Consider the following 23,944-nt stretch of genomic DNA (forward strand, 5'->3'; position numbering starts at 1 on the left):
AGATTGGCTTGGATTGCAATATACTTTCCTCTTAGGACTGCCTTTGCTGCATCCCAGAGATTTTGGATTGTTGTATTTTCGTTCTTGTTAGTTTCCATATATTTTTTAATTTCTTCTCTGATTGCCTGATTAACGCAATCATTTAAAAAAATCTATTAAATTACATCTCAGCAGCACGAACTGGTTTATACTTTAGACTGAGTGCTTAAGCTACACACACATACAGTCAGGAGAAAGACATGTCTTTAAGATGCCAAAGGGCAAATAGTTCTTCAGATAAAGCATAAAATAACCCACTGAAGAGGGAGAAGGCAAGATAGCAGAGAAGTAGGGAGCTCCATACTTTTCGCCCGCATGCATCTCTTCAAACAAAGAAAAACTGAAGCCATAAGACATTGAACTGCAAGAGTCTGGGAGGAAAAGAGACAGAGTCCACTAAGAAGACAGCCTCATAGATGCGTGATTGCAAACTGGGGAAGATAAAAATGGGCTGGGACCCTGAGGCTTGGAGGGGAGGGAGCCCCCTCTGGGGGGAGCTGTAGAGAGATGAGGGGAAGGGAAAGAGAGGCTGAAACCGCTCATAGAACTGTCTCTGGAGAAGAGAAAAAGCTCGCCCCAAAATGGAGAGGGATCCTATCATTCCATCTGCAACCACAGAGCATTCAGAGAGAGAGATCCTTTCTCAAGCTGTGACACTTTCCCTGGCTAAGAAGCTGCTCGGCCAGTGGGAGCACTTTTCAGGCAGTATCATTAAACTGCACAGACTAAGATCTGGAAACGAGGCGGGGCTTGGGAACTACAACTCAGCCCACCTTGGCTATGCCCTCTGCACAGGGAGATGGGACCCAAAAGAGTGAGTTGCAATGCTTGGTTCAAGAAGGGACTGGAGCACCGCCATTTTTCTCCCTACAACCACCAAGACAAGGCTTTGGGGAGCGGCCAGGGACCCACAGTGGAAGCGAGACCTGCCTTCACCAAACCACGCCCATCCACACTGAAGAGCTGCCTTGATGCAGCCCAGGACAAGACCAACATTGATGCATTGCTGTGATTAACTCTAGATCAATTCTTGCTCTTGATATATTTTCCCTTATCTTATTCTTATCTCTCCTCTCGCCTGGACTGGGCACTCTGGTCATTGGTTTGCTTAAACAGTCACATTTAATCCATTCTCTTGATGTATATTCTACACCTCCGTCGCTACCTTCCTTTCTCTCTTTCTCTGGAATAATCAGACTATATAGTTTCTTTGGGTAACATTATCTTCGTTTTTTTCAACTTGCCTCCTACCATACTCTCCTCTTTCTCTCTCTGAATTAAGCCTTTTGGTCTCTCTGCCTGATCACTGTTCAATTTCGCTTCCTGTCACTTCTCTCTGTAGATGCTCTTCCATCAGCACTGCCTCCACCCTGCTTCTTATTTGTAGCTGGGATTTCTGGTTTTATGCTTTCAGACTGTCCTTTGTCTTTTGTTGTTTTTGTTCCCCTTCCCCTCACCCTTTTGGTTTGTTTATTTCTTTGATTTGTCTGTGCATTGTGTGCTTTTGTTCCCTGTGTGCTTGTCTGTCTGTTTTCCTTTTCATGGCTATCTCAAGAAATAAGCCAAAGTACGTGGGGTGGAGAGTCCCAAATATCACTACGAGTAGGGAAATAAAATAACCAAAGGCACAACAAGAGAAACCAAGGGACACAATTAAAAGAATACTCATGAATGGACAGGCCCTGGACAGTCCATGAGCCACTCTTAATATAGCAATACTCACAGGTGCAGAGTGCATAACAAGCTTTTAAAACTGACAAGAGACAGAAAGCTAGGGGCACCTGGGTGGCTCAGTTGGTTAAGCGTCTGGCTTCAGTCTTCAGCTCAGGTCATGATCTCACAGTTCGTGGGTTTGAGCCCTGCGTCATGCTCTGTGCTGACAGCTAGCTCAGAGCCTGGAGCCTGTTTCAGATTCTGTGTCTCCCTCTCTCTCTGACCCTCCCCTGCTCCCACTGTCTCTCTCTGTCTCTCAAAAATAAATAAAAGACATAAAAATTTTTAAAAAAAGAGACAGCCAAAGCTAACCAAAAGGATGAAAAGGAAGAACTGTCCTCTAAAGAATATCCAGGAAGAAGTCACAGCTACAGAATTGCTCAAAACAGATATAAGCAACATAAATGACCAATAATTTAGAATAATAGTCATAAAATTAATTGCTGGGCTTGAAAAAGTCATGGAAGACATCAGAGAAGCTATTGCTACAAAGACTATGGACCTTAAAAATATTTGTGACAAATTAAAAAATACTATAAATGAGGTGCATTATAAAATGGGGGTGGTCACTGCACAAATTGAAGAGGCAGAGAGGAGAATCAGGGGATTAGAAAACACAATTATAGAAAAAGAGGAAGCCAAGAAAAAGAGATTTAAATTGATCCAGGAGCATGAAGGGAGAATTCGAGAACTGAGTGATACAATCAAAGAGAACAATACCCATATCACCGGAATTCCTAAAGAAGAAGAAAGAAAGGTGCTAAAGGGGTACTTGGAAAAAATTATAGCCAAGAACTTCCCCAACATGGGGAAGGAAACAGATATTGAAATCCAAGAAGCACAGAGAACTCCTCTCAGACATAATTTGAATTGACCTTCTGCATGACATATCATAGTGAAATTGGCAAAATATAAGGGTAAAGAGAGAATTATGAAAGCGGCTAGGGATAAAAGGGCCCTAACATACAAAGGGAAACCTATCAGAGTAGTTACAGACCTATCTACTGAAACTTGGTAGGCCAGAAAGGAATGGCAGGAAATCTTCAATGTGATGAAAACTATGCAGCCAAGAATCCTTTATCCAGCAAGCCTGTCATTCAGAATAGAAGGAAAGATAAAGGTTTTCCCAAATAAATAAAAATTGAAAGAATTCATCACCACTAAACCAGCCCTACAAGAAAGCCCAAGAGGGACCCTACAAGGGAAATGTAGCAAGGAATGCAAGATACCAGAGACACCACTACAAGCATGAATGCTACAGAGAACACAAGGACTCTAAACCCATATTTTTCAATAATAACACTGAATGTAAATAGACTAAATGCTCCAATCAAATGACATAGGGTAGCAGAATGGAAGAAGGACCTGAATGTGAGACAGGAAACCATCAAAACCCTAGAAAAGAAAGCAGGAAACATCCTCCTTGACCTCAACCACAGCAGTTTCCTCATTGACACATCGCCAAAGACAAGGGAATCAAGAGCAAAAATTAACTATTGGGACCCCATCATGGTAAAAAGCTTCTGCACTGCAAAGGAAACAATAAAAAAAAAACTAATAGGCAACCGACAGAATGGGAAAAGATAGTTGCAAATGACATATCAGATAAAGGGCTAGTATCCAAAATCTACAAGGAACTCACCTATTTGCTGTCTGCAAGAGACTCATTTTAGACATGAAGACATCTTCACATTCAAAAAATAAATAATCCAGTGAAGAAATGGTAAGAAGACGTAAATAGACACTTCTCCTATGAGGACATCCAGATGGCCAACAGACACATGAAAAGATGCTCAGTATCACTCTTCATCAGGCAAATACAAATCAAAACCACACTGGGATACCACCTCATGCCAGTCAGAGTGGCTAAAATGAACAAATCAAGAGACTATAGATGCTGGTGAAAATGTGGAGACACTGGCACCCTCCTCCTACACTGTTGGTGGGAATGTAAACTGGTGCAGCTGCTCTGGAAAATAGTGTGGAGATTCCTCAAAAAATTAACAATAGAACTCCCCTATGACCCAGCAAAAGCACTGCTATGCTGATGCATAGGGGCACATGTACCCCAATGTTCATAGCAGCACTGTCAACAATAGCCAAATCATGGAAAGAGCCTAAATGTCCATCAACTGATGAATGGATTGAGAAGAGGTGGTTTATACATACAATGGAATACTACACGTCAATGAGAAAGAATGAAATTTGGCCATTCATAGCAACGTGGATGGACCTCGAGAGTGTCATGCTAAGTGAAATAAGTCAGGCAAAGAAAGACAGATACCATGTTTTCACTCATAAGGGTAACAAGACAAACTTAACAGAGGACCATGGGGGAAAATAGTTGCCGAGAGGGAGGGAGGCAAACCATGAGAGATTCTTGAATACTGAGAACAAACTGAGGGCTGGTGGGGGAGGGGAAGAGGGGAACGGGGTGATGAGCATGGAGGAGGGCACTTATGTGGATGAGCACTTGACAATAAACTATAAAAGAAAAAAAATAACCCATTTGAAGCAACCCCAAAGGACACCTGGGTGGCTTAGTTGGATGAACTCTTGATTTTGGCTCAGGTCATGATCTCATGGTCATTAGATTGAGTCCCAGGTCCAGCTCTGTGCTGGGTATGGAGCTTGATTGGGTTTCTCCCTCTCTCTCTCCCTCTGCCCCTCCCCTGCTTGCATTCTTTCTCTTTCTCTCTCAAAAAGTAAATTAAAAATATTTTTAATTAAAAAAAATTTTTTTAAGCAATCCCCCAAAGGAAGATGCCTTCAGGTAGAATTAAATGTTGAATGAATTGAATGTTTTCTTCATGATACCCTTAGCTTCCTCTCCTCTACCAGCAAGCCTCCTTTATAGTTAAGGTTTGACCATTGCTTTCTGGTACTGATCCTCCACCCTCAGGGTCGACTCCACCCTGTTGCTTATTAACTGCATGTGAGAGATGTCTTCATCATTAGACAGCAATGGATTCTATCCTCTTGGGTCTGCATCTCATCTTTAAAGCTGTTAGAGACAGAGGACCTCTGTGATGCTGTTTGCATGGGGTGGCAGCTGTCAGACCTGTTTGTAGACTCTACAAGCCATGTGCAATTGAGGAATAATGGCTTCCAGTGACAAATATGCAAAACATTTTAACTGCCATTCCTGTCCTATGTCACACATATGGTCATACATAGTACGACCATACAACTATCACCCAACCACAACGCGGTAAAGAGTGAAAGTGAACACTGTTAATAATTACATTCAAAAAGACAGATTGAAAACTGGGAGTGTGCTGGGAATAAACAGTATATGTGGTCAGTTTTGTCCATAGGAAGCTTTTGTCATATAAGAAAGTTCAAGGAAAAAAAATAACATAAAGTATTGACTCTGCGATGGACCGATGAAATTGAATCTCAATATAACAGAGTTGGAATAGGTCCCTTAGAGATTCTCGACCATGTCTCGATGACTCTAGCTCATTTTAATAATAGCTAGTCAACACCAGTAAAGCACACAATTTGTATCAAACTCCTTCGCCCAAATGGAGTATAAGGATATTCTCATTGGCACGCTGACATAAAATCAAGTAACATCAAATAGCATAAAAAAGTTGTTTCTTTTGCAATTCTCAGTTAATTCCTCCAATTGGATCAAATACAAAATTCCATTTTATGCCACTGTATTTCTACACTTCGCCGTAGCGCTGCAACCTCCATTACTAATAGACACAGCTGAGTTTCTGCTAATCAGTGGTCCATAGAATACAGTAACATTGCTATCTGATAGGAATGCCTTTAGTCTCAGAAACAGACATGGAAGTTAATGGAGTAACAGTCCCTTAGCATTCTACTGACGTTGCCTGGAGAATCCTAGCTCGGGCCACACTTGCTTCATGTGAAGCTTCCAAGGCTTGGGACTATGACAGAACCAAGATTGAGTCTGAGAGGAAAGACTTTCATCTGCTGCCACAGAATAATCAACACAAATAAACCTTTCAGATGTCCAGAGAGAGTCTAGGTATTTGGATACCAAAAAACCAGACACAGGATAAAACAGGCAAATAAATGAATAAACAAGTTCAGTCAATGGTTACCCAAGGGCTGTCAAAATATATGAATTAAGAAATGTATGGCTTGTGCGGTTCCTGTTCGGAAGTTATTTGCTAAGTGAGACAATTGTATCATAATCAGTCTTGCAGCAACCATGGCTGTAAGTGGCAATTTGTTTAAAGATGCATATCATGGGGTGTGGCTCATCTCAGGATGGTCATGAGCACCTTCTGGAACCCAAGGTCAGTGCCCCCTGGGTTCCTAATCCTGTATTAGATTCTCCTTGCTGTTGCTAACAAATGACCACTAATTTAGCTGATGACAAATACAGCCCTGGAGGTCAGAAGTCAGAAATGGATCTCACTGGGATAAAATCAAGGTGTTGAAAGGACTCAGTTCCTCTTAGAAGCTGTAGGGGAGAATCCATTTCCTCACCTTTTCTAGCTTCTCTGACTTCTGTTTCCATCATCATATCCCCTTCTCTGACCTGCACCCTCCCACTGTGCTCCTCTGCTTGTAAGGACCTCTGATTACCATGGAGCCACTCCAATAACCCAAAATAATCTTCTATATTAAAGTCAGCACATTAGCAACCTAAATTCCCCCTTTGCATGTGACCTAACAGACTCACATGGGACATTTTAGGGGGTGGCGGGCATTATTGTGCCTAATACTCCTTCACATGGCATACAAAGCCCTCCACTGTGCAGACTCACACTGTCTTTCTGGTCTCATCTCCCACCACACACCATGTATTAGTTAATAATACAAGTCATCCTAAAACTCAATGGCTTAAAACAAGATTTATTCTCTCATGGTTTCCATGGGTCAAGGTCTCTCAACAAGTCCACAGTCAAGATGTTGACTGAGATGTCATCTTCAAGCTCAACTGGGGAAGGACATGCTTTCAAGTTCATTCACATGGTTGTTGATAGGATTCCTCCCACCCTGGCTGTTGACTGGAGGCTGCCCCCAGTTCTCTGCCATATAGGCTTCCCAATCAGGCAGCTCATAACATGGCAGCCAGCTTTCATGGAGCAAGCAGCAAGAGCCAAAGAGAGATGGCAAGCAAGAGAGAAGATAGTCTTTGGCCACCTCATCTTATACCTTTTGCTGTGATATATTCATTAGAAGTGAGGCCAGCCCACACTCTGGAGAAGGGCATATCACAAGGGCGTGAACCAGGAGGTGGGAACACGGGGCCACATTAGAAGTTGTCTAATGCACTCACTATGTGTCCCGTGCTCTCATCACAAAACCATCAACGCTAGCCAAGAAAGAAAAGCAACACTTTGTAACCCAGGTCTTATATTTGTCCACTAATTTGCTCATCCAGTTAGTCTTTATTCTGTTCCTACTGGGAACTAGGCAGTGGCTCAAGGGCTGGAGGCAGAAGAGTGAGAAGAAGACAAAGACCCTTTCCCCTGAGAGCAAACATTCTAGTGGCAAAGGAGACGGGCAACAAACTACACCCACAGTGTGACAGAGGGTGAGGAGTCCGGGCAGGCAAGGGGCACGGTGGGTGTCCTCGGGGACAAAGCTAGCGTGTACGTGAGATAGAAGGTCTGGGTGAGAGCTGGCCTTTGAGCAAAGACATGAAGGAAGGGTGGGAGAACATCTGGAGGAGGACCATCCTGGGCAACGGGGACAGCAAGTGCAAAGGCAGCCGATGGGTTCAGGGACGAGTTCAGAGCAGCTGCAGCGGAGGGAGCAAGGGAAGAAAGCAGTTGGAGGCGACGCCCACAAGGCAACCAGGAGCCAGATCTTACAGGGCTTTGTAGGTCATTAAGAGGATTTTGAATTTTATTCCAAGATGGGAGTAACTGAAAAATGTCCCCATAAAGGAGCCACATAAAATCTAGTAGTTACCAAAATAATTAGCACCCCCCCTTCATAATCTCAAGATAATCTCAAGATTATTTCTCTTGTATGTTATAGGGAGGTATTACTTTAATATAGTGGTATTTCTGAGAGATATATATATATACTTAATACTTATGGTATTACTAATACTTATAGTACAGTAATACTTCATACTTATACTTCATTGATCCCACATTGTCTAAGTATTTTTTAAGTTTATTAATTTTTGAAAGACACAGAGCATGAGCATGAGCTGGGGAGGAGCAGAAAGAGAATCCCAAGCAGGCCCCACAATGTCAGCCCTGAGCTCAGCATGGGGCTCGAACTCACGAACCATGACATCATGACCTGAATTGAAATCAAAAGTTGGACGCATAACTGACTGAACCACCCAGGCAGCCCCCTGACATTTTCTAATTATTACTTTAAAGATAATACCTGACGGCCATTGGTGTTTGAAACTGTTTTGTTCCCAAAAAAGGAAAGAGAAATCAAATAAAACAAGTTCTGGGAAACTTGGGTCCATTGCTTTCCTGAAGTCAAACAGCCTCCAAGAGCCAAGGCTGGGATCTAGATCACAGTGACTTATTAGCCGCATAAAGCCCGACTTCACCTGGCAGGTCCTCACCCTGAACCCGAATGCATTAAAGGGCATATTGTAAAGTGTGCATCTTGACTGTAAGTAGGCAGTGCCTTAGGAATTACCTGACCCTCAGGGGGTGGTTGCTGATAAACAGCCACAGGGGCACCTGGGTGGCTCAGTCGGTTGAGCATCGTACTTCGGCTCAGACCATGATCTCATAGCTTATGAGTTCAAACCCCACATCGGGCTCCCTTCTGTCAGTGTGGAGCCTGCATCAGATTCTCTGCCCCCTTCCCCCTCTGCCTGTCCCTCACCCCTCTCAAAAACAAACAAAAAAACAGCCGGGAGGTGATCTGAGCAGGTGTCCGAAAGGCCTGTCTATACTCGCTCACCAGCCAAGCTCCTGGTCTAATGACCCAGGGTCATGGTAAAGGGCACCTTGTCATCTCTACTTTCACTGCATATTCAGCCTCAAGGGTTTCAGGTTGAGGGTGCCAGCTAGAAGTCACCTTCACACACCTTGCAGGGTCCAGAGTACTTAGATAAGCGAATGGAAACTAGTTCCCTCAGGGAGAGAGAGGTCAGCTCAGCATAAGCGGTTAGGAGTGGCTAGAAGGGAGAGAAGGGCAGACCATTTGACAAAGAGAGGCATATATAAGAGAAAGGAGAGAAACGCTCCACTTCCAAACACTGGGATTTGGGCAAAGGATCCACAGACAGGACAAGAGAGTGGGATGGCCTGGTTCACCCTCTACCTCCTGAACCTTCTCTGGGCCGTGGCTGGGACCAGCACCCAGACCCGGAGCTCATGCTGTGAGTATAGTGTTTCCCCCAGAGAGGTTGGGAAAGCCCGTGACCCCGGGGGCGGGGGCAAACCTCACAGGCTGAGGGGGGCTGAGGAGAGGTGATTGGAAATAGCAAGCAGCGTAGGCGTTCCAAATGGGTGAGTCAGGGAGAGAGCATGGTTCATCTTTCCTAGCTGAATACTGTAAGTTCTTCCAGAAGGAAGTCTATGCATTTTACTTATTTTTTATTTTTTTTTAAGTTTGTTTATTTATTTTTGAGAGAGAGAGAGAGAGAGAGAGAAAGAGAGAAAGAAAGAAAACAAGTGAGGGAGGGGCAGAGAGAGCGGGAGAGAGAGAATCCCAAGCAGGCTGCACCCTCAACGTGGAGCCTGGTGCAGGGCTAGATCTCATGAACCCAGAGATCATGACCTGAGCTGAAATCAAGAGTCAGACATTTAACCGACTGAGCCACCCAGGTGCCCTGAAGTCTGTGCATGTTACATTAAGAGAGATTGAAATTCTGGTGCAGGAATGATGGCTGGTGGCACAGACAGAGACATTCAGAGCTGTTTCCACCATGCACCACTGCTGGTGGGGATGTGGGTACTCACCGAGGATTGGTCACATCCCAAGTCTTCCGTATTTTTCATGTCAGAAAAAAATGCAAGGAAAACAGTGACTTTGAGGAATGTTCTGGAAATAATATGAAATGCCCATGAACCATATTGCTTGAAGTTACTAAGTGAGAAATCACTTTCTTAAAGATAAGGGTTTTTTGAGAAGATGTTGGGTTTAATTGGCCTCAGAGGAAAATTTCAAGGTTTTCTCCATTTTTCTTTAATAATCATCCCTACATGCGGGCGTCCTGGAAGGTAGCATGCTGATCCTGTCTTCTGATTGACTTGCAAGAAACATGTTTCTGAGATGATAAAGAGATTGGGGGGTTAGTAAATGCCTTTCTTTTCTCAGCTGTCCCCCTGGCACAGGAGCCCTTGGTTACTGGCATACAAGTGCTCATGGAGAACTCTGTGACCAGCTCTGCCTTCCCAAACCCCAGCATCCTGATCGCCATGAATCTGGCCGGAGCCTACAATGTGGAGGCCCAGAAGCTCCTGACTTACAAGCTTATGGCCAGTGACACAGCCGGTAAGAAGTCAGAGCCCCTCTGAATGCTCCCTGACTCTCCAGTCCCATGTCCTAACTCCACACATTCCCTACTCCCCTGCCACCTGCGACTGTGCCTGATTCACCCAAATACCTTTCCCTACAAACATGGAAAGAAATGTATGAGACATCAGAGCCTTCATAGAAGAGGGCGATAAACCAGAAAAAGCTCTAGATCAGATGTAAAAAGAGCAGCCTTCCAGTTCTGGCTCTACCACATATAAACTCCATGACCTTGGGGCACCTGGGTGGCTCAGCTGGGTGTCTTGATCTCAGCTCCGGTCTTGATCTCAGAGGCCTGCATTCAAGCCTCACCTTAGGCTCCACACTGGGCATGGAGCCTACTTTAAAAAACAAAAATAACTCTGTGACCTTGAACAGGTCACGAATCCTGACCAACCTCATTTCTTCATCTGCAAAATGTAGACAATTCTAACAAGGACACTAACAGTAATAAGAAGAATGATAATAATAGTCAAGTCTCTCCTCTGCCTACCTCACAGGAATAGCCCTGATGATCAAGTGAGCAAAATTAAGTTAGTTGCAGGTATGAATTTGTAGGGGTGTTCTTGATGCTTTTCTCAACAGACAGCAGGGATTCTTGATGAATTGTCAAGTCATGGAGTGGAAACCAGATTAAACATTCCTTGAGAATTTTTCCACACTTCTTTCCTTAAGAAGAGATCAAAAAATTATCTAGGGGTACCTGGCTGGCTTGGTCAGAAAGCACTCTTAGATCTCAGGGTTGTGAGTATGCATCCATGTTGGGTATAGAGATTACTTAAAAATAAAATCTTAAAAAAAGAAACCTATCTAATCATATTATTAAAAATTCAAAATGATCTGCACAAGCAGCAGAGAGCTCAGCCCTGGCCCCTGGCACACTGTCCCCTAAGAATACCTTTGTAACTGCTTTGCTCTCTCCTCCACAGACCTGAGCATCGGCCAGCTCGCTCTTACCGTCATGGCCCTCACCTCCTCCTGCCGAGACCCTGGGAATAAAGTTTCGATTCTACAGACACAAATGGAAAGCTGGGCTCCTTCAAGTAAGATCTCATCACAAGGGAGAGGAGAGTGAGGCAAATGATTCTTCTTGAGAATTTTAAGTCTGAAAAGAAAAAGATGGGCTGATGGAAAGTGAAGGAAGAAATACAAGGTGTCTTTGCTTAGGATCCCTGAGATCAACCCACAGTGAGATATTCACTTCAATTCCAAGTGAACCAGAGAAGACCACTGTCCCAAGGGACACAGACTTATGCCATCACCTGAAGACAGCCTCATCCCTTTCATTCTCTTCTCATGCTGGGTGACATTCTTATTTTGAGAAATGTTGAAGTTATCTTTTGTTAATATGGAGTGTTTCTTTTTGGACAGGTTTTCTAAATATTTCTATTTAAAGGTTTGGCTTTTCCCTGCTTCATGAACGTCCTAATTCTGGTGGATGTTAATCTTATAGAGGCCCTCTGTCCCCTTCCCAGGCCCTAGTGCTCAGGCTTCAACCTTCTACGGGCCCAGTCTGGCAGTCCTGGCACTGTGCCAGAAGAACCCGGAGACAGCCTTACCCATAGCAGCCCGCTTTGCCAAGATCCTGCTGGCCAATTCCTCCCCCTTCAATATGGGTGAGTCAGTCACTACTGCTGCCCTGAACAGGGAACGTCAAGGGCCCTGAACGAGGGGCTGCGGGGAAGGTAGGAGGGGGAGTTTTCCATGGAGAAGAGCCTGGGATCATGAAAATGTCTGCAGATGGGAGGTACTTCACAAGTATGTGTAGGACGTGTGAATTAAGGAATAAGTGAAAGGGAGATAGTAAAACAAAGAAACCAGGACAATACTAGAAACGTCTTGACAATGACGGAATCTCCACTGGAAATCATAAGCATGTCATCCAAGTCAGGAGTTATTTCCAGGCAAATTCTTAAATTATTAAATCATTATCTAGACTCAGTCCTACACTGAACCCTCTCTTGTATCACTACTGATGATTCTACCACACTCTGTTCTCGATGTTTCTCCTTATAACATCCTGATACTCTTTCTATTGAACAGATACTGTCTGGGGGCACCTGGGTGGCTCAGTTGGTTAAGCACTTGACTCTTGCTTTCAGCTCAGGTCATGAACTCACAGTTTGTGAGTTTGAGCCCCACATTGGGTTCTGTGCTGAGCCTGCTTGGGAATCTCTCCCTCTCTCTCTCTCTGCCTTTCTCTCTCTCTCTCAAAGTAAATAAATAAAAATTTTAAATAAATAGATACTAATGCTCCTCCCCTTCAAGGATACACCGGAGCCACCTTATTCCTTCTTTCTGTAACCTTATGGTTGTTTGTGAATGGAAGCTTCTTCCCCAATAGCACCATGCCCTTCTCTGTCCACCCTGCCACAGATAACGGTGCCTGCTCTGAATAATGCCCTCTGCGAGGACATTGCTGCATGCCCCTTGTTCATGGTCACACTTTCTCCTCTGCCACTCTCCAAGCAATAGCATTATCTCTGATTTTCACCCCATTACCTATGCTTCCTCAACAACTTCTCTTGTCTCAAGCAAACTCTCTCATTTGAGGCTTTCAGACCAAGAAGCAAAGGCTCTAGTTCTCTCCCTGGGGGTCAAGAGCAGACTGGCCTCCATTTTCCATCTGGAATCTCGTGCATTGCTGGGGTGTCTCTGTCAGTTGGGGAAATTGGACTTCTTTGCCAACACTGGTTTCAACAACACTGTCCTCCTTAATGAGGTTATGCAAATTTCAGGCGGAGATCCCAGTTGGGAGGGGAAGATCAGTGAAAGAAAAGATGTCAAAGATGTCATCGGACAAATCTTGCATTTGTTCCCATCTTGTCCTGCCAGAGCTTGCTCTTTCAGTCCATGTGCATTTTCTCATGCCAATCATGAAAATACCCCTGTGCTGAGTGCCATGGGGTATGCAATGTTCCTGCTCTCAGGTGCTCACGGAGCATGGAACAACAAAACAGAGCAGAGTGCTGATGTTGCAAAACAGGTCCAAACAACACATGCTAGAAAAGGTCAGGAAAGAGACTACACCTGTGGCACTGGGCTGACCAGGAAAGGCTTCAATGAGAGGTGGTGATGGCTCGGCCTTCGAGGATTGGTGACATTTTTAAAGTAAAAACACAGGGTGCCTGGATGGCTCAGTCGGTTGGGCCTCCGACTTTGGCTCAGGTCATGATCTCATGTTCATGGTTTCAGGCCGTGTTGGGCTCTGTGCTGATAAGCTCAGAGCCTGGAGCCTGCTTCAGATTCTGTGTCTTCCTCTCTCTGCACCTCCTCCTCTCATTCTCGGTCTATCTCTGTATCAAAATAAATAAAACATTTTAAAAAATAAATAAATAAAATAAAGTAAAAACACTAGGACAAGAGAAATTGGATTGAATACAGTGCCAGTCTACATCAATTAAAAGCATGAGCTATGAAGTCATATAGATCTGGATTCAGATCCTGGCCCTGCTACTCACTAGCTGTGTGGCCTTGGGCCATCACTTGGCCTCTCTGAGCCTCCATTTCCTCATCCCTTAAATGGAAATGATTACAGGGCCTACTTCACAAGCTGTCCTGAAGAATAAAGGAGATAATGTAGCTGGAACTCAATAAGCACACAATAAATGTTGCTTGTTCATATTGTTGTGGTGATGGTTGTCTTATCCTCCCTGTGATTCACAGACACGGGAGCAATGGTGACCTTGGCTCTGACTTGTATGTACAACAAGATCCCAGTAGGTTCCGAGGAAGGTTACAGAAGTCTGTTCAGTCATGTACTGAGGGATGCCGTGGAGAATATCAGCATGAGGATCAAAGACAATGGCATCATTGGAAACATCTATAGTACTGGCCTCGCCATGCAGGTAAACACATTGCCAACGCTCTCGACTGGGTCCACACCAGAAGGGTAAGATGGGGCTGTGGGATCAAGAGACCAGACATCTTGGAAATCTCTGGGAAAGACGAACTAATGTGAAGTGAGGTAGACTCCTTGTGGTGCTTATGTCATAGTCTTGCTACTGGTAAAATGCAGGTTGAATGTGAATTCTTCCCTACCTCATAGGCAAAGTGTGAAAATAAAACTACATGAATTCCTTTCTCATTCTTGGGGAAAAAAATACAAATCAATCCAAGAAACATCAGTTTGTTACTGATAATGATCAGTTTGTTCATAATATTTACACACTGATGAAAATTTGATGTATAAAAAATAAGGATATTAAAATGGGTCCTCAAAAAAATTGAATTTTCTGATTCCAAATTGCGAGTCGAGTGTTCTTTTTTTAGCCCTTTATCATGATCCCAAAAATGTGGGCTTGTATTCAAAGTGATTAATGAAAATAACCTAAAGCTGACTGGATGTCTAATCTTTGCCCAAGCTCTTTTATAGTCTTGATCTCATTTCAACCTCAAACAGTGCTCTCAGTGGCAGAGCCAGGTGTGTCTGGTACCCAATTCCATACCCAATCTAGATTCCCAGGCTTGGATTCTCTAAGATGCTGCTCGATACATCTCCAAATGCAACCCCCTCCCATGGATGTCATACTAACAAGAGCAGGGAGAGATGACCAACTAGAATCAGAAATTAAAGGGTTATCTGTGGTCAAACCCTCTAACCCCAACTGAGAAGTCTGTGCTCCAAAGTCTCAAACTGCCTAATGTAATTACTTGGAAAACTACATCATGACCTTCTATACTCAGGAAGCCCAGGAAACAGAGAATCATGGAATTACAATGCCAGCCCTGAACCTGATATACTGCAGTGGTAGGAAAAAATCTGTTCGTGGGGAGGAACAGAGACCAGCCCTGGTTCCACACATTAGAAATGAGCAAAGGGAATGAAGAGACTAGAAATTAGTTTATGTTTAACATAAGAGTAAACACCAAATGCCCACTCCCACATGCCAGGTATAGGAGGAATTAGTGAGAACACGGTCACCTTCCAACCTTCCATGCTGTGTCACAGTGAATGAAATTTTGCCATGGAACAAAAAGACTGTTTGTTACCATGGCTGAGTCATATGAGACCAATCCCTGGGCTCAGGTCTAGGAAGCTGTGTGGAGTATCACAGGCAATCTGGAAGGGGCTATAAGATGGGTTTTATCTATGACTCACTTAAAATAAACTTGCTTCACCTTAGCGCCAGACAGAAATGTTTGCTTTTGTTAGTTTGGCTTGTGAATTCTGTTTGGGATTTTATCACCCACAGGGTACACTCTGATAAGCTGTGCCTGAGAACTAATGCTTTTCCTATAAAAAGGCAAGACCTCGTTCTTGTCCAGATAGCACAGGCCGTGTGGACTTTTAATCGTTAGGACACACATCCTCTCCCTACTTGAGTGAAGGTGCACATCTAGAGTTTACTCAAGCAGCCTGCAGTCTAGAATCGCCAGATGCCTAATGCATCACTTTTTTTCTAATTAAAAATGTTCTGGTGTCAAAAAGCAAAGGGCTCTGGAGATGTAACAACTTAAGTTTGAATCCCAGATCTGCCACCCTTGTGGGCAAATATTGAATTTCTATGAATTTCACTTTCCAATCATTACAAATATGCAGATATTTTTCTAATCACAAGCACAATGTGCTTTTGAGGCTTCATTCCTCACCTTCCAGGATGCCAGTGCCCTTGAGGTGGCCTGGGTCACCCACGTGGCTTCCCCAGGCATTCATGAGGCACTTGCTCTGTTCCAGAATTTCTTCTCTTGCGTCCATCAACACTCCAAAGCCTTCAAAATTCCTCCGATAGGGATTTAACTTGGAAAGGGACTTGATAAGCATCTTCACACAAAGTTATTAATGACTTCCCACAGAGTAATGTGTTATTCCTCTCTAGAGTGTTAGCACCGGTGACGTTGTATCCCAACGAGCTACATCTTACTTTTGGGATTTGAGAGGTGAGTATAGCAAGGGAACAAGATATGGCTACTGAGGAGTACCTACCCAACGCCCCCTGAACCAAACTGCCCTGTAAAGTGGCCTCCGGCAGGAGCCACAATCATGGTTGCCAAAGTTAACAGGGGGAGTCGTGCCTTCAATCTGTCTAGTGGTTCATCAGCTGCCTTTGGCTCACAAAGCCAGTTCAGACTCTCCTCTCCCTTCACTCATTTCCCACTTCAAGATTCCAGTGGATCAGTCACCCAGTACTGTCAGACCATACTCTGATGGTCAGGGTCAGCACCACCCTCAAGTGAGGGAAGTGGGAATGATAGCCTATCTAACACACATCACAAAATGTGTTTGCTTCCCATCCCATCTGAGCCTCAAATGAACATCCAAAGGGTAGGAAGAAATTAGGATTTCTATTTGACCCATGAGACATAAAACTCAGCAAAATAGAATGGATTGCTTGGTGTATTTACCAAGAATCGTTTTTGCAAATAACAGAAACTGAAATACCTTAAGGAAAAATGGGGATTTACTATTTCATGTAGACTAGAGGGTCCAGAGCTGGAGTCATTCCAGAAGTAGCCAGAAGAAAGGACTCAAATCATGGTTTCAGGGACCACTCTTTTTTCATCACTCAGCCCTGGTTTTCCTCATTGTCTCCTACCGCGCGCCATCATCAAAGTGGCTGAGGATGGCTGCCTGCAGCCCACTGCCCACTTACATGGTCCCAGCTGAGTACCCCCAGCAGGAAAGAAAGGAATGCTTCTCTCTCTGAATGTCTGTATATCAGGGAAGGGCTCTGGCAAGCGTGTGGGCCCACCAACCACTGTCCCCAAAAGGATGGCACTCTATGATTAGCCCAGCCCACGCCATGACTCCACCCCTGTGGCCAGCGTTGTGGAGAGTCGGGCTGACAGTCCTGACATGAATACCAAGTGTGGGAGGAGTCCACCAAAGGGTGTGCAGGACAACACAAAAGAGCTCTCCTGTGTTTCGATGGCCAGGCTGTTCTGGACTCACACTGCCCCTGGAGCTTGCTTTGCCTGGCTCTCACCTCATTCTATGTCCAAGAACTGTTTTGTATAAAACATACTATAAATGCATCAGCCATATTAAGTGTTCCCCAAATCTGTTTGTTGCACAGATATTTGTTGTGTGACTGCTATGTGACAGACACTGAGCTAAGAGGTGGGGACATGGCAGTGAACAAGAGAGACATTGTTCTGAACCTTGGGCAGCACAGTTTTGGACTTTGGATGATCCCCAAGATTAGTGATCAAGTGTATCCCTTATAAAGCTTATAAAGGCCAACTCTCAGCTATGCCTTCTCCCTCCCTCTCTCTCTCTCTCTCTCTCTCTCTCTCTCTCTCTCTCTCTCTCTCTCTCTCTCTCTTTCTCCCCTGTCCCAGGCTCTCTCCGTGACACCTGAACACCCTCACAAGGAGTGGAACTGCCAGAAGACCATGGACACAATACTCAAGGAGATTGAGCAGGGAAAATTCCACAATCCCATGTCCATTGCCCAAATCCTCCCTTCCCTGGAAGGCAAGACATACCTAGATGTGCCCCACGTCTCTTGCATCCCTGGTAAGAACTCTTAACATCTGCTTTTCCTGATGATATAAAGTGGCAACTTATGGCCATAATAATGTGTAGGTCAATTCCAAGTGGCATATAGGCTTGTGATGTAGGCAGAGATGCATCTGATTTCCAATTCCCAAGTGCTGAGTTAACACAAAGCCACATCGGCCTGCCCTCAGAACTCAGCCCCCATGTCTACTTAACTCAGTACACATTAAATGAGCACCTACTATAGTAGGTGGTGAAGATGATGCTGAAGATGATAGTGAAGTAAGGTGATGGTGAAGAGGGAAGGTCCCTGGTCTTAACAATCAGATGATATATAACTTCATTCATTAATGTGACAAATGCCCCAAACATTATGCAGTATCTTCAGATATCTGCTCTTTACAAAGTCAGGAGACAGGTACATAGACAAAACCCAGAACATTTGGAAGAATGAAATAAGTATTAAATAGAAATAGAAGCCACATACAGTACAAAAGCAAAGAAAGTGTGGCCAATCACTGATCTGGTCTGGGAGACTTATGAGAAGAATAGAGTTGGCATTTCAGCCCAAACTTGGAGATCTAAATGTGAAGCTTTGGTGCTCCGGGCACAACAAAAGAATGGGGTGGAAACCTGGCACATTACCCTTTGATTTGAAATATCTCTATTTTATACAATTAAAAATGTAATGCAAGGATACTTAAAATTCAAACATTGCAGAACTGTACACAAAGTGCGAGTCCTGCATAAAAATTTTTATCCCTCCAAAGATAACTAGTCTTTGGTAGAGATACCTCTGTCTCTTCTTCGTAATCAAATACTAGTATAAAGCACTATTCATCTTATGTTGCATGGCCTTCCGGAGACAAGCAGAGACTACTACACTCCTTGTCTGTCTCAGGACAGAATCTATAGAGACTGTGATCAAGCAACCGGCTCCTTCCCATCACACCAAGCACAGCCACATTCACCTGACTCCTTAGACTGCTTCCCAGTGATTCCCCAGCCTTAACAAGATTGCTATGGAGTCCTTCCAAGGATTTTTATTATAGTCGCCCAGGTGTTTTGTTAAGTGGTCTGAAATTTACCTTTGCCTCCAGATTCACAATGGAAATTCCTTCAACAAAACTAATGTTCCTTGTAAAACTAGCTGTCAGCTCTTCAGCCGAGAACAACTCTCTAGAATGGAAATGAGAGCTTTGTGGATCACACCAGTTCCTCAGAACAACCCACAAAGGACATAAAATCATTGCCATTCCTTGAAATATTCTTTTTTTTTTTTTTAGGATGAGTTGCTGCTAACAGAGGTTTTGCACCCAATAGTATAAACCCCATAATCTTTGACAAATGTGGCCTCTTTGCTCTTCACAGATCATGAGGTGCAGCCAACTCTCCCCAGCCAAACCAACCCTGCTCCCACCTCGGCGTCCAACATCACGGTCACATACACCATCACTAACCAGCTGAGGGGGGTGGAGCTGCACTTCAATGACACCATCAATGTCAGCGTGAAAGCTGGATCGGTGCTACTTGTGGTCCTAGAGGAAGCGCAGCGCAGAAGCCATAAGTTCAAGTGAGTGCTATAAGCAACACACACCATTCCCCCGGCCTCGCCTGAATTCCCATTCTCTTTCTCTCTCTCTCTCTCTCTCTCTCCTGCCTTTTCTTCCTTGTTTTTCCTCCTAATAATTTAACAGATTTTCATCCCATTACCCCTCGAGAAGCCTGAGCAACTGGGCAAGGGTCTCAGGAAACATTAAATCACACAAATCAACATATCACAGTTTTACAACCAGGAATTCAAAGGGGAGAGTCCATTGTGGATCAGAATAGTCCAGAAGGGCTTGTGGCTTTGGGGCATGTTCGAAGAAGAAGTACTGTGGGGAAGAGATGAGTAGATGGTATTCTAGGAAGAGGGAATGACTAGAAAGAAAAATTCAAGGGGTCCCTGTGACTAAATGTCCTCAGTTAAATATCCAACCTGGGCTCAGGTCATGATCCCACAGTTTGTGGGTTCTAGCCCCCCATCACCTCCACAGTGAGTGTGCAGAACCTGCTTGGGATTCTCTCTTTCTCCCTTTCTCTATACCCTTCCCCCACTTGCCTTTTTCAGTCAAAATAAGTAAAACTTAAAAAAAAAAAAAAAAGCATTGGAGGCAGGAAGAAGCAAGGAATTAAGGGAGCGAGTGGTCCAGCTTGACTAGAGAAGAGAATACAGGACTGAATTAAGTAAGTAACATCTAAATGGATAGGTTGGGTGATGGTATAAAAAGTCTGAAAAACCAGGCTCAGGAGATTGGACTCCATGTTATGGAGAAGCATTGCAAGGTTTGAAGTAAGAAAAGTCATTAGTTGTAAAATGTTGATCGGTTTGAGAACGGGAGACAAGGAGGAAAGCTGGGGTGTGCCTAGGGTCACGAATGTGTGAAATAATGAAGACACAGTCTAGGATAAACACACTGGCACCAAGGAGGACCCCCAGGTGTCTGTGAGTACTGGGTGCAAGGGGGCAAGAAAGAGAAGCTTCCAAAGTTTTGATTAGAGCATCAGGAAGAATGTCTTTGTGAGAATATGATTTAATTCCATTAGACTCGTCTAATAGTAGGTGTTCAAAACAGAAGCATTAGGGATATTTTGGAGGTATAGACAAAGGCCTAGGAAAAAAGGTCAGGACAGGTGAAAGAGACTGGATGGTCATCTGATACAGGAGATGGTCGAAACTGAGGAATCACGTGGAGGTAGCAGATATCAACTCCCAACAAAACCATGAGAGAGGGGCGCCTGGCTGGCTCAGTCAGTAGAGCATGAATTGCTTCATCTTGGGGTCATGAACTGGAGTCCCGTGTTGGGCATAAAGCCTATTTAAAAAACAAAAAAGGAACAAGAGACAGATCCATATGCCCATTTTACAGACAGCACCCCTTAAGTCCAAAGAGGCTAAGTAACACTCCTAAGATCACATGACATGTGGCTAACAGACTTGAGACCTGAAGTTGAGATCTTGACCGTGAAGTTCATGTTCCTTCCACTGTCCTGTCGTAAAGGGAAGAATACAGAAATCAGTCCAGAAGAGAAAATTAAAACCTTGGGATGTGCTTATAGTTTGTAAAAAGAGGAAGCAGCAGCGAAATATGGAGATGACTAAGAAAACAGAAGGAGCAGAGGGAACATGCCAGGTCCTGGAGAGGGAACGAGGAGAACCTTTCCAAGGAAAGAGGACATGACCCCAGTTATGCCAAGAAATGACAAGGAGAACGCTTGACCAAGTCCAAGGAAGTGACCGCTGAGTGGGTGTGGAATCCGCCCCACGGGACTGGGCTCAGTGCATCGTGCCTGCTGTCCACAGCCCAGCTCCACACCTCCCCTGACTTCTACACTCAGATTGGGATCAAAGTTGCACTCCAAGAATACTCAGTTTTCAAACAACCCTCTGAATCTACCTTACTACTTCTCAGAGATTACCTTTAATTTTGTCTGATTTTTCTTTTTCTGACTGTGAATGTCATAAATACATACAGTAGACAGTTGGGGGGGGTGATGCATCAAGAAAAAACAGAACATCTATGATACATCTACAATATAATCACTGTGGACATGTTTTTATAACTTTGTAGGTGTTTTTTCCTATGCATATTATAAATAGTTGTAATCCACCACACAGATGGGATACTTATTTCATGTACAATTTATGTCTCACATTTTCACTTAACATTATTGGAGGAGCATTATAATGTCACTTACAATTATTGAAAACTACAAGAAAAATTCAATCTTGGGTATCATCCCATGATTCATGTAATTATTCACCCACATTTGGGCATTTACATTTTCTTTAATTTGCTTATTGATAGGTTTCAAAAAAAAACTCCATTCATGTTAATTTCATTTCATTCTAAATGAAATAATTTCATATTCATTAGTCATTTGTAATTCCTCTTTTGAGCATGATTTTATTTGATCTATAAAGCATTTAGAATGTCTCTGTACCAGGACCCCAGGGTAGCTCAGTCTGTTGAGTGGCTAAGTCCTAATTTCCACTCAGGTCATGATCCCCAGGGTCATGAGATGGAGCCCCATATTGGGCTCCATGTTGTGCATGAAGCCCGCTTAAGATTTTCTCTCTCTCATTCCATCTGCCCCTCTGCCTCCCTCTCTCTCTAAAATAATAAAATAAAATAAAATAAAATAAGACAAGATAATAAGGTAGGATAAAACTGAAGAGAATGTTTCTGTCCCTTCACCTTAACCTCCTATTGCCTGACTTAAAGGAGATATTAATCACATACATGATTTTACTCTTACAGATTTGAAACCACAATGACATCTTGGGGCCTTGTCGTCTCCTCCATCAATAACATTGCTGAAAATGTTCATCATAGGACATACTGGCAGTTCCTTAGTGACAAAACACCTCTGAATGAAGGTGAGAAAGTAAAGGAATCTGAGAATCTCTTCCATAGTCTGAAGGATACTTTCTTTCATTTCCTTCTTTAATTCATTCATTCATTTAATGAACAAATAATTGTGAGATTGTATGTACAAATACAGTGACTACGCATATACACACACATGTATATTATGAATATATATGTACAGTGGTTTGATCGAACGATTGATAGACGATGGGTAGATAGATAGATAGATGATAGACATAACAGGTGGCTGGCTTTCTAAAATAGCTTTTTTAGGGCCCTCCTCTGACTGACTAGCTGTATCAGGCATGGAATGAATCTTCTCTGAGCCACAGTTTCCAGAACTATAAAATGGAAACAGCAATAGCCCTTCTTTGGCTTAGTGTGAAAATTAGATATAATGCATTTAAAATTAATTAAGCACAATGGCTTTTACATAACATGTGTTCAAAAATGCTAAATATTATTATTAGTTCTCCTACCACTTTCATCCCAAGAATGACTTTTTAAAAATTCTATGTTTTTTATTTATTTTTGAGAGACAGAGAGAGACAATGCAAGCAGGGGAGGGTCAGAGAGAGAGGGAGATACAGAATCTGAAGCAGACTCCAGGCTCTAAGCTAGCTGTCAGCACAGAGCCCAACCCGGGGCTCAAACCCACGAACCGTGAGATCATGACCTGAGCTGAAGCCGGACGCTTAACTGACTGAGCCACCCAGGCGCCCCTCCAAGAATTACTTTAAATCAGGCTTAATCTTGGAGTGCCTGGGTGCCTCATTGGTTGGGCATCTAACTTCAGCTCAGGTCATGATCTCACGGTTCGTGGGTTCAAGCCCCGCATTGGGCTCTGTGCTGACATCTCAGAGCCTGGAGCCTGCTTCGGATTCTGTGCCTCCCTCTCTCTTTGCCCCTCTCCTGCTTGCACTCTGTCTCTTTCTCTCAAAAATAAACAAACATTAAAAAATTAAATCAGGCCTATTCTCATGTCTGCCAATTACTTTTCTTCTCTGAGGAAAGAACGGTAAACAGAAAAGGCCTCTGAGATCCAAAGAGATTTGGGCCTGGAGTTGCCATTCTCTCCTATGCCCGCCAACTTGGAAGCCATCAGTACTGTCATCATCTAACTTTTCTGCCCTGCAACACAAGAATTCTCAACCCACTGCCCTTCCTTATTTCTTGCAAAATCTTCAAAAGCAAACATGAGCTCCTCCTACCTTGAATGCTCTAAATTTGGCTTAAATAAGCTAGTTTAATAATAATCACCATTTACTGCACACTTACTACGTGTCAGGCACTGTATTAGGCATCTGACAGTCACTATTCCTAATCCTGAAAGTGTTTCTCCAGGGTAAATATTGTGAGTGCAATTTAACACATGATGAGAAGGAGACTCTCACAAGTTAAGGGGCTCGTCCAAACACATCCTCCACACAGCAACTCTGAGCCTGGAAACATGGGCTCCCTGGACCTCAATTCCATCCTCTTCCATAGCAATCAAGCTGCCATTTCCCTCTGTGGTGACTCTACTCCTCCAACAATGGGCTGAACCCCCGGGGAGGGGAGTTATACGCACCATGGTCATCACCTCATGTTCTTCTCTGATCATTTCTAGGCGTTGCCGACTACATACCCATCAACCATGAGCACATCACGGCCAATTTCACACAGTACTAAGGATGACGTGGCTTCAAGTTCTCTCAAACACCTTCAAAGGATGATGGAATTTTTGTTCATTTCATTTCAAATCTATGCTAAAATGTGGATATCTACAATGCTTCCATATTCCTAGTAAAAACATGGAAAACCCTGTGTAGAATAAATGATTCAAATTTCCCTGGAGTCTCAATATCTGTGACCCATAAGAAAACGTTCAGCTTCTCCAGGCAATGACTGCCAGTCATAATTT

General features: G+C 43.7%; 1 protein-coding gene across 1 annotated transcript; it reads left to right on the forward strand.

Annotated features, from left to right (window-relative positions):
• Positions 1-8,967: 8,967 nt before the first annotated feature.
• Positions 8,968-23,725, forward strand: CBLIF (cobalamin binding intrinsic factor). Its single transcript, XM_029915713.1, has 9 exons — positions 8,968-9,046; positions 9,988-10,164; positions 11,115-11,228; positions 11,661-11,801; positions 13,852-14,033; positions 17,467-17,644; positions 18,998-19,199; positions 21,931-22,049; positions 23,651-23,725. The coding sequence occupies exons 1-9, from the start codon at positions 8,968-8,970 to the stop codon at positions 23,710-23,712; spliced, it is 1,254 nt and encodes a 417-aa protein (XP_029771573.1). The 3' UTR covers positions 23,713-23,725.
• The last annotated feature ends 219 nt before the right edge of the window (positions 23,726-23,944 follow it).

This window comes from Suricata suricatta, chromosome 11 (genome assembly GCF_006229205.1).
Source record: "Suricata suricatta isolate VVHF042 chromosome 11, meerkat_22Aug2017_6uvM2_HiC, whole genome shotgun sequence".
NCBI lineage: Eukaryota > Metazoa > Chordata > Mammalia > Carnivora > Herpestidae > Suricata > Suricata suricatta.

Excerpts from the sequence above, each read along its gene's own strand:
- CBLIF (XM_029915713.1), top strand. The coding sequence starts at position 8,968 with ATGGCCTGGTTCACCCTCTACCTCCTGAACCTTCTCTGGGCCGTGGCT. Across the intron at positions 9,047-9,987 it reads CCAGACCCGGAGCTCATGCT|CTGTCCCCCTGGCACAGGAG; the intron begins GTGAGTATAGTG and ends TTCTTTTCTCAG. Across the intron at positions 14,034-17,466 it reads GTACTGGCCTCGCCATGCAG|GCTCTCTCCGTGACACCTGA; the intron begins GTAAACACATTG and ends CCCCTGTCCCAG.